This window comes from Lingula anatina, chromosome 3 (genome assembly GCF_051362555.1).
Source record: "Lingula anatina isolate TDL-2025a chromosome 3, LinAna3.0, whole genome shotgun sequence".
Taxonomy (NCBI): Eukaryota; Metazoa; Brachiopoda; class Lingulata; order Lingulida; family Lingulidae; genus Lingula; species Lingula anatina.
The window spans coordinates 13,073,447-13,085,244 of record NC_141769.1 but is presented as its reverse complement, the minus strand read 5'-3'; the positions used below and the strand labels follow the sequence as shown (position 1 = coordinate 13,085,244).

The 11,798-nt window shown below is 37.5% G+C and overlaps 1 protein-coding gene across 1 annotated transcript; it reads left to right on the top strand.

The window, feature by feature from the left end:
* The first annotated feature begins 3,381 nt into the window (after window positions 1–3,381).
* On the top strand, window positions 3,382–10,464 carry LOC106178505 (uncharacterized). Its single transcript, XM_013561715.2, has 17 exons — window positions 3,382–4,065; window positions 4,248–4,318; window positions 4,520–4,637; window positions 4,920–4,994; window positions 5,271–5,359; window positions 5,761–5,923; window positions 6,075–6,158; window positions 6,549–6,691; window positions 6,877–6,937; window positions 7,193–7,334; window positions 7,564–7,667; window positions 7,969–8,058; window positions 8,377–8,479; window positions 8,704–8,774; window positions 9,008–9,070; window positions 9,522–9,659; window positions 10,038–10,464. Exons 1-17 carry the CDS (start codon window positions 3,739–3,741, stop codon window positions 10,140–10,142), a joined length of 1,947 nt encoding a protein of 648 aa, XP_013417169.2. The 5' UTR covers window positions 3,382–3,738; the 3' UTR covers window positions 10,143–10,464.
* The last annotated feature ends 1,334 nt before the right edge of the window (window positions 10,465–11,798 follow it).

Genomic DNA, 11,798 nt, shown 5'->3' with positions numbered 1-11,798 from the left:
GCTCCGTTCACATGAAAAATCTATTTTCTAAAAATCTATTTTCTATTCGCGGTATCTTGTGATCACTCCGAGCGCAGCCGAGAATTAATTACAGCTTTGGAAGTAGCTGGCTCGCGCTGCCAGTAATTACGCCGCGGGGTATTCATGGCACAGACCGTGATCACAAGATACCGCGAATAGAAAATAGATTTTTTCATGTGAACGGAGCCTTATACTTGCGTGCAACTGAATAGCGACTCCTATGGAGTGAAAAATTGTTTTCAAAGTTGACATGTCCTTGACAAACAAAAAAAAATTGAACGATTTGTTAGTACAACGTAAATCATATCTATGTATACGGTAAACAGACTGTAACACTATTGCCAGGCGTTACTGTAGAGAACATGCAGCATTGAAATTGATCAGAATACATTTTAGCCGTAGAAGGTGTCAAAGACTGAGGTATATAAAACGTCATAATATTTACAATCTTGTCTGCGAATCTAGTCTTGCTTGATTCAAAGCTTACGGATTCAGTTATAAATCTGTATTGGAGCTTTAAGTGCATTAGATGTTACATGTACCGGTGTCAAAATCAGGACAACTACACCCTCATTGCTGTAGTTGTGGCTGAGCACAATGCAATTAAAAACATATGGGTATTTTTTTTAGTTTAGAGAAAATATAAAGAAAAACAAATTCGGTATGTTTTTAAAGCTTTGATAGCATTCAACGATAATTCACAGGGAAACGTGCAGACTCTTTATCGATATAGACAATTTTCGACTTGTAGGATAGAGCATAGTAAGCATAGTAAGCAGTTACATGTAGTTCTTTACAAATAAAAGTGGAAAGGGCAATTGGATTATATATTAAAGTTAAATTCGTCATACATTTTGTATTATGCAGATTTATTTCTAACACGACAACAATAAATGATTCTTGTCACCGTTGACCAGTTGAATTCTGCAGCGTCTTACCCCATTCAATTACTGAATGTAATGGAGCCCATGTGCCCTCGTGAGGACAACAGGGCTCACGAACGCTGAGGCCACCGTTTGACAGGAATAGTAACCAGTGTTCCTGGGTGAGTGAGTGTCCGACCAATGTTTGTCGTCACTTAATCTGGAGACCATACGTTGTTCAAAAGCGGTAATAGCGCAACCTGTCACGTGGAATCAAAACCCAGTGGAGCGTTTGTAGAATGCGCCACTTTGGGGGTAATGCCATGACGTACAAAGTTCTCGGCTGCTTGAAAAGGAAAATCGCTGGCCTAAAGGAATTCCATTTTCGTTCAGTTTTGAATGAGGGTAAAAAGTCATCAGGATTCCGTTGAGGGAGAAAAAATAAATAAATGAAGTGAACTTGATCGCCAGGGTCTATTCAGAGGAGGAACCCGCTGAAAACAGAACGGAAGCATGGATGTACTTTTAGAAATGAGACGCCGCTTTCAACGTCGCCAATCTAAGAATGCAGAGAAAAAACATCAGCGGCTTGGTCTTCGCAGACAAACTGAGCCCTCGTTAGCGAATCCAGCAGATAATTTTCAATCAAATGAAAACTCAGTTGGAGGAGAACGCCATTTGTATACGGCCTCTGTCAAGTACTGTTCTCCCTTGTGTATTAAAAACAGGTCCACCACGATTGCGGAGGAATCTCTCGGACGGTTCACTATTTCAAAGAAAGGTGAAAGTAACAGCTCTTTGATCAACAACGACTCGACCACAAGCTTCGAAAATCAGTCAACGCCACAATGTATTTTACCTGCCGGTCAAGCCGGAGTTAGATCCCTGAGTGTCTTGTCTGTTTCATCCGGGCATAGCACAAGCAGTAGTACGTGCAGTGCTACAACATTTCATAAACACCACTATCACAGCAGAAATGAAGACTCGAAGAAACAAACAGTCAATATTATAAGGGAGATTGGTGAGTTGATGAGAAAATCTCGAGCAGAGCGACGACGACGTTTAGAGAAATACTGGAACTACTTGGTGGGTAGTGACCATTATTATTATTATTTATTTTTCTTTAAAGGTTTGAAAAAAGGAAACAAGTACTGATAACCAACTGGCGTGCGTTTTCAAACTGATTTTATTTTAATTTAATCCTCTTTTTTATCAATAGTATAATTTGCGGGGGTTTTTCGGGGTTTTTTTGTCTGCGATAGTAGTGCTTCGGTTTTTTTAGGGCCCATGGTTTCCCTGTTACTTTATCAAATTACTTACTTGAACGCCGTAAAAACACTTCTATGGAAAATGAGTGAAGTCTTTGTTGTATTTACTGTATAACGATCACCAGCTGCCTTGCAGTCAGCCGTTTTTTGCCAAAAAAAAAAAAAAAAAAAAAAAAAAATCAGTGTTTTTTTTTCGCTGAGGTACATGTAAGTAAGGCCAAAGTTACATTTATGAATGCAACCAAAGTTTTTAAAAGAAATATCTTTTTTATTCAATTCCACTGTATTTTCCGCTTCACCATTGATTTTGCACATTTTTATTCATTAATGAATTAAATTGTCTTTCAGTTTGTGGTTTTATTCATTCTTTCGTTCCTTATTTTGCTCACCAATTTTTTACACTAATTCATTATTTCATCAATTCATTCATATATTCCCTCATGATCATTTGTCTATTTATTACGTACAAGGAGATTACTCATATAAAAGTATGCTGAAACCAATGCCTTGCTCGCTTTTAAATGTTTCTTTTATTTTTAGGCGTCTCGTGGCCGAGAGGAGAGGGTAAGTAACGGCACGTAGCTCTACTTCGCTAAATAATTACTGGTAACGCTATCCGCACACAGCCTTGAATTACATCAGTTTATCTAGGCTGTTAACGCGCAGGCATGCGTAGACTGCTAAAGCGCGTCTATGGAGTGAACTTCTGCATTTTGCATGGTAAATGTGTGATATCCTTTTATATAATTCTATAAATAAACATTCTATATATAAATAATATATATTTTGAAGGCTTTCTGAATCCAAATTATCTTGTTTAGACGGGACAAATATTATGTCGTATTGTGACCCAACAGACCCTGAAAATATTTTTTATGTCGAATTTAAGTCTTACCCTTTTCTACAAAGAAATTTTAGAAGTCAATATATAACCCCATTTTAATATGTGACATGTCCTTATATGGTATAGAACAAGAAAGCAATTGCCTACTAGAAACGTTATCAGAACACTTGATTGTGTTGGGCACTGCAATTGGTTCTGTGAGAAAAGTTTACCACCTGTTCAATTGTACAGTGTTTAGAGGCCTATGGGCGTCCAATGGCTGATGGCAACGCTACTGCTATAGGCTATTACTCTTCACTTCCTCATCATCGCCTCTATGCAGTTACTGTGATGCTGTCAAGTAGTTCTTTGTCCATCCATATCGGCTATAGTTACAAATGTAATGAACCAATAATGGCTTTATCAGCCGGCTATTTAACTTGCTAAAGTCGGTAAATCACACGTGAGTGTATACCTTAGCAATGCATACTTTCTTATCAAAAACACACTGTGAAAGAGAAGCTGTTTAACCCACTAGCTCGCTTGAAAGAAATCACTTCATCCAGAAGGAAAACATATAATATATAAGAAAAACATAGTTAAGGCTGGACTTTTTTTAATGTACGGCTTCAGTAAAAACGCAGCGTGGGCTAATTAAGGGAGAACAAGTATTTGGATGTAATGATGGAAACTGGGATAATTATAGAAACACACGTCACATTTCAAACCAGGCAGGTGAAAAATATCAGCTGAGAGACTCACCATGTTGCCAAGTGCAATGGAACACTACAAGCGAGGGGAGTTGTCTCGCGATGTGAGCATTAAAGTAGCCCTTGGGACCTCCCTCGCACGCTCGTCCTATCTCGAGATACCGTCTGCCTCGCGCACGCCGCAGTACGTCAAATCGCGTACGTCTTCCACGTCAACTTCGCCGTCTCCACGTCATGAATTGGGTAACGTGGTCCTCACGTCGCTGAACACAGACAGAAAGGAAAGAATACGTAGATTTGGCGGTGGATTCAGACGGAAATTAAAGAAACATGGGCCGTGCAATATTGTAACACCTGGTAGTCCAGACTACCGAGAAAGGGTCAGCCATCTTGATAAGTATTTTTGCTTAATGATATACTTATTTCGTTAACTATTTTATAAAGCATGCTTATTCATTAATATATGTACATAATTTATTTTGAAGACAATTTTTGTTGAAGAAAAATGTTATTTTCTTTTATCTAACTCCATTAAAATTTTATCATTTCCATCTTGTTTCAGCCCATAGAGAAGTTTCTAAGAGTGGCAAAATCCGTGAAAGTAATAGCAGGGATATGCTTAGCTTTAAAAAGGTGAGGAAAGATTGTTACTCGACGAATAAAATCACTGCATAAATGTTCTGCATAGGCCTTTTACGCCATTTTTGTGAAGACGGTTATTGTTTGGAAAGATGCTTTTTAGTACCACACATTTTTATTTCCCCTTTACTCACTTCCTGACACACTCCCTCTCTCTCTCTCTCTCTCTCATATTTATCACGTGACCGTCTACAGATACACCAAGGGAGGACCGACAGCCGAGTGGTCCTTGGTGGAAATGCAGCTCAATCTTCAGGCAGACTTCAACAAACTTCTCGCCTTCAACCCGAACTCTTATGGGAAAGTACAGTTTGTAAGTATTCTTTTGTTGTTCCCAAAATTCCTATTTTTTTTTTTTCAAAATGATTTTGACGAACTTGAAACATTTAATACTAACATTAATTTTTATTTATGTATATTTCATTAAACAACAAATGATTTTTTTTAAATCCCCAACTTGTTGGGCCGCTTGCCTGTGATGAATTTTATTTAGTACAAACTGTGGCTTGAAATCGTTTCAGAATGAAGCGGTTTTTATGTTTACTTTTGATGACAAATCTAGCGAAATACTTATTTTGTTGTCTTTCACCCACAGCAACGGGGCAGCGAAAAATTAAAACAAATTCTCACTACAGATCCCCGTGAACGGACCATGGAGATGATACAAATAGTGAGTAGCGGACATTTACACACGTGCATGTACTTTTCCTACATGTGTAAAAAATCTCATGAAGCATGGATATATCTGGACAGTAGAAATACTAATTTTTGGACGGGTATCATTTTGACTGCAATTTTGTAGTTGAAAGTTAAAACTTGCTGGGAATATTCCAACTCGGTTATGTGTACTTATTACCCAAGGCAATACCTTACTTCTCGCGGCGTTTTAAGCAGAATTGGCAGAACTAACCGGTGTAAAGTTGCAGTTGTTTTCTCCACTTCACAGGTTTTAGCGCTGCTGAGGTGGAATGCTTCATTCCAGGACTATCCTTACCATACACAGATACTGCTGGCCAAGTGCATGTTACATCAAAGGTAAATTCTATCCAATATTACATACAATGTAGCTGGTTAAGGAGGTAGTAAATAAGTGGCAAATTTACAAACGAAAAAAGTAAATTAAATGTTTGTAATAAATCGAATGATTTCACTTTGGGCAGTGGTCACAGTGTCGTTTTTGTTTTGCACGTTTTAGCTGAAAACAATCCTTGTAAATTTTTTGAAAATTCACGTATCTTATTGCATGTAGGAAAAAACGATATAAAAGATAAAATGTTCAAAAAGTCTAAAACAAACTCATGAAAATATTTAAGACAATTCTGTTAATTTCGCCTAAGAAGATAAATGTACATGAAAGTAAAATGCCAATTATTAACGATTATGTTAAAAGTAAAATGTACTTATAAATGATCCATCGCATGCGTCAAACCCCTTAGGTATGAGACAAGGCGCATCATTGTCAGAGAAGGCCACCCGCCGTTCGGATTCTACATCATCCTTTCCGGTACGGTTCTCATTAACGTCAGGGAAACAGACCCTCGCACAGGGAAAACCTTCGTCAGGACGGTGCACGAAATGTCAGGAGGGGACGCCTTTGGGGTATGTTGCGGGACTGACCAATTTTTAGAATACAACATAAAATTCCGGTTAATCTAAGACTTACTCAATATATCTTTGAATGAAATATCTATATTGAATGTGGTTACGCATACTTATTGATAGATGATATGTTGTGTGTCTCCACTTCCAGGAGATTGCACTGATCCAGAATGAACCTCGCACTGCCGCTGTGATATGTAAAACCGAGGTGGAAGTACTGATGATCATGAAAGACGTACGCATAATAATAATAATAATAATAATAATAATAATAATTATTATTACATGGTTCATAAGCATTAATTCATTTTCCATTTAAGAGGTTAAGACTACATGTAGCTGTCTGTCAAAATGATTTTGCCAACACACTCGGGTAACGTCAGTCCACAGTATATGTACCATCACGTTTACACATACACCCACATCCCTTTTCTGTCACTTTTTAATTATTTTCGTCAGATTAAAAACATGAACTCCCTATCTGACCTACAAAGGAAGAGTTCCAAAGAGCACATAAATCCAACACAGGAAATAGGTGTATGCAATTCCTTTGTCGAACTGGTCTACCGATACATTTATATTTATTTGCTGCGTGGTTTCAAAAAGTGTCCTTTTACTTTCACAGGACTTCGATGTTATCATCAAGAAACCGCTGGAGATGCAGAGAGAACAGCATATAGACTACTGCAGACAGCACGATCTCTTTAAACATTTTCCCTGTGATAAGTTCAAAGATAACGTCAATCAGTTCTTCTATCAGTACTTCAAGTAAGACATAAGCGTTCACAACAGGTTTACTTTAAATCAGTTCTACGGATTGACATAAGTGCTTTAATGAAAACATTAATGAACCAGTGATATTGTTGTCTTCTTTTACAGCATATATCATTGCTCATAATATCGATGTATATATATTATTAACAAACCGCCTAAATAATACAAACCTTTTTCAGGAAAGACACCGTGGTAGTCAAAAACAGCAAGCAGTCCCCATTCATAGTGATAGTTAAGTCTGTGAGTAAATGAGTAACCGAGTTATGTCATACGGTGCTGAAAAAAACACGCCAATATCATTATTATTATCAAGACGATTATGCTTGTGATATCAGTTAGTCGTATCATTTTATTTTCCCGTTGTTGTTGTTGTAAATTAGTTCCGTTGTGATCAAAGCAATGTATAACTGCAAAGCTGGTGCTTATGGCGCCAAATAAAACTGTTTTTTTTTTAACCAGTGTGCATATATCTTAACCTATGCTTTTCTCTTTCAGGGAAAATGTTTCGTAGTCAGTGATTTCGTAGAATCTAAACAGGAAAAGAAACGGAAACGCAGATTAGAGGACAAAGAATTAGAGCAAATCTTTCCATTAATAGTTGAGCAAAAGAGACGAGATGAACTGCCAAGCGACAACAGTAAGTTTACTCGTCACATTCACAACTCATTGTGTGCACAAATTCGTTTTTTTTTTGTCAACTCGTTGTGTGCACAATTTCGCGTCAACCATTGACTACATAGATTTTAGTCAATTTTCCGAACATGGTTTGACTTTTTGACACCCAGCTCCTGTTGAAGGAATGTATTAAATATAAAACGCATCAGGTGTAATCTGGTCTTTGGTGAACTGTTACACTATTGTTTCAGTGACCACACTGGGCGACGAAACAGACGAGCTGCGGGAAGTTATGAAGGCCAACCTCAGTGGAGGGTTTCTAGATCCACTGGAAATGCACAAGAATAGACGCCATGTACGTATTAATAAGATACACTATAATTCTCGGTGCGTTTACCTAAGGGTTGACATATTTAACCCCTGGGACTTAGCCAAAGTCTCATCCTTATCACCCATGACTGTCAAATGAGTTTTTAATCATAGTTTATGGAGGTTAAACCTCGCTTTAGTTCTTTAGTTGCTTTAGTTCCTCAATGGGCATGGGGATTTGTACTCTGTTATGCAATACCTGTAGGTGGCTGTTTGGAATATGTAGATTATGACGTTTTATCATTTTACTACTGTACTCAGATTTTGAATCATTTTCTATTTCACAGAGCCGGCGACAGTCCGGTATGGGCCGGAGAAGTTCCACCCTTAGCAACATATTTGACATATTTGAAAGAGAGAAGAAAAACCAAGTTACGGTAAGTACAATGTTGTTTGCATAAAATTTGGAATATGTTTGTGAAGGGTTGACAGGGTTCCACAGAGAAATACTAATGTTACTTTTAAAGATGAACAGAATTACGACGCGCTATGTATCACTATATCACTGAAAAACTCTAACAATTGCTTTTAAGAGAGTTTTTCGAGAAATGTGTAAATGGAGACTCTATAAAGTATACGTATGTGGATTTTTTTCTCATTTTGATGAGGAAGGCAACATAAAATTTTGGAATACAGCAAAACACATGCTCTTTAAAGTGTCTAATTTTAATTCCAAATTATTTTTCTCATTTCAGGATTCCCCCTCTGCCACTTACTGGGGGCGGCGCCTGTCTCATATCAGACCTATGAAAACACCAGTTGTATCAGCGCACAATGAAGTTGAAGACAGATTGAAAGGTTTGATTCACGCACACAAATACACGAACACGCACACACACACACACACACTTTCACAGCAGGCACACACACACACGCACACACACACACACACACACACGCTGTTTGCTGCAGGTTCAAGATAATCGACACACAGTAAAATTCAATACGCATAAATTAACCCGTTATAACACAAAGATGGCTATGTTGTAGCGTTTTGTCAGTCAGTTTCCTTTAATATTCAGAGATGTCAGCCCGCAGGAGGAGTTCAAGGAGAAGATCGACATTGTTCAAGTCCCCTGCACTTGAAAAAAAGGTACATGTATGAAATAGAAATCACAAGCGCGTAATATAGAAAACAAAAATAGAGAAAACAACAGTTTGTTCGTTTTTGGGGGCACTGAAGAGGATATATAAATGTACGCATATTCATTATATCTCATATTAAAATTGAACTGCAAGCTTAGTTATTCTAAAATCGACATTTTTAGATACGGTATTTTAATGTTTAAAACTACAAAGAAATACATGTGACAATTTATATTTCAGGAAGAAATCGTTGACATTAAAGGATTTGCACAGATAGCCGAGCTGATATCGGGTTCCGTGTTCGTAAGTATAGAAAGGCCTAGGTGAATATAGGAGTGAAAAAGGAGACGCGATCTTCTTCAGCTAATCTTTATTTAATAATCATGAAAACAAACAATATACAAACAAATTGTCAAGCGAAGTAATGCAGGCATGCGTTACCTGTGTCTCTCCGAGTCCCCCCCCCCCCAATCTACTAGCTTAACTAGTCTTCTGAGATGGGTCGGATGAGGATTTTGTGATAAAGTAAATTTTATCTAAAACTATCAACATACCAATATATTAGGAATAAAGTTTAAAACGTATTGATAATTATGCAAAAAGACAACTTTCAACACTTTAAGAACAATCCTATTTTCTCACAATGGTTTAAATATAGAGACGGACTGAGCTTATATGGCACCTCATGTAAATTCCTTTTCCAATTTTTTCAGTCACAAATAAATCTATGTGATATATGATGCGATATTTTTAGGGCCTAGAGACTATCCTCCAACAGAAGACATCCATTAATCTGGCATTGGTGAGTGACGGGGCCGAGTGCATCCTCATTTCAAAGAAACTTTTCCTCAAGGAAGCCAACTCAAAGGTGCTCAGAGTCGTTAGCGATTTGGTAAGTCAGACCCTATTGATCTAGGATTCAAAATGAATAATTATTATTTGGCATCCTCGAGCTATGCGTCTATTTTCTAGGAGAATTTCAGTTTAAGCCATCCTCTAACTTAAAACGCAAATTTGGTCGGTTAGTTTTACTGTCACGTCAGCCCGCAATGATAGAAACACTGGGAAATTAGTTGCTCTTGGATTAAGGTAACACGACTCTAAATTTAGCTTACAATTCAATTTTATTTCAATTAAGGGCGCAGAGGGCGTGTCACTATTTAAGCCTATATCTAAGAGCAATTCTATTATCTTAACAGTATCATCCCTTTTATTAGGCTTTAAAGGCCGACATTAAGAAACTGTTACTACCCGCCTCTCTGTGTTTCAGGTTCAAAGTTACCCAAGCCAAGACTACGTGAGACAGCAAGTTCAGCAGCAGCGGTCCTGGTTGACCTACAAAGGTCAGGTGGTCAGTGAGGTGCTCGAGCGGTGACGTCACGTGACGGAGGACGACTTTGTTTTAGCAGTTTTTCACGTGTGGAATTTACAGCTTTCAACCGCATGAACCGGCCATGCCTGTATTGACTTGTAATTTGAGAAGCGCGGAGTCACGATAAGAGCTTCATCATAAGTAAAAGATTAACGCTTGGCTATCAATATTTCTACCGAACAGAAAATGAATGTGTTTATTTCACCTTGACTAGTGACATATTTTCCTTGGACGATTGAGTGTTTGAGGAAATACGGAAATCATTCAAATAATTTGATTATATTTACGGACGAATGAGCGAAGGAATAAATGTATGTTGATTGTTTATGATAGTACTGATGTGTTCTGGATATCGATATTGCTATATGTTAACCGAACAAAGCGATCTCGAGGCAACATTTTTATCCATGAATCCCCTCCCCAACCCCCATCAAATCCTCGATCCACCAGTGAGTGCAGGATGCCTTTTTGTTTGATTTTTCTTCTGTCTTTTTCAAAATCTATCAGACACGAAGATGCGCTGACTCATTCGATTTGCCAGGAATTTTGATATCAATCATCCCAAGTATCCAAACAAATTCTCAGTTTAACAAAAGCTGTGAATCTTAACAGGTTATGTTTCAGGAACGGATCTAATTTATATTTATATACAGATTTATGTTGCTGTTCATTATCATTCCTGGTACCACGTTTCACGGAATTAAGACTGATCAGGAGGGGGGGGGGGGATAGAAAACAGAGATGTAATGAAATGTCTTTGGCAACACCTGATCGACACAAACAAAATGTAGTTTGCACTTTATCGTGTACAATATGGAATTTCAAACTTTTTTTGTCTCTATGACATTAATTATTTGACAAATACGGCACAGTGACATTATTTCCGACAAATGATTTAGAAGACTCTTGGAGAAAGCAAATAAATGTAAAATATTAGATGATAATGTTTAAATTTTCTTAAGCGTACGCGTTTTATTTATTAAAATCTGCGTGCTCGAATGCGTGGATGAGACATGAAAAAAAGCGCAAAAAAGGTGCAACTGGCGTTCTTGTTACAATATACCAAATAATGACTTCTTCAAAGGGAAAAAAAACTTTTGATTCAATTAATTCATGATTTGTATGACCCAAACAATCCCAGTGAATCTAATTTCAACAAAACACGAGAAATAAAGTGATGAATGCTATGATGGGAATTTTGATAGAAATCATTCCTAGTATTCCAAAGTATAAAACGTAGTATCTAACTGCATCGGTCTTAAATGTCAAGATAAAATTAAATATATGAAAAATACGTTTCTTCGAACAGCAACTCCAGGTCGTATGGCAATCTCACACCCAGGTGTCAATATGTTTTGTGAGGTCTCGTCACTCCTGCAAAGGCACGATCAGATCAGGTTCAGTTTAAACCAGAAATATGTTCAATTGACGTCATTAAAGAAATATTCTTATACGACCCTTAATGTGCCTTTGAATTTCAAATCAATTCAATATTTTAGTAAAAATTAGGCAATGTTGTTACACCAGTGCGACTCTGGTTAAAGTTAAGAACTGGTTTAAATTAAAGGCTTTTTTTGGAAAAATTCGAGTTCGTTTAAGTTGGAACTGTTCTTTGTGTTCGAGAACACGCTGTCTCTTGTATGCTCACAGTCGTGGGTC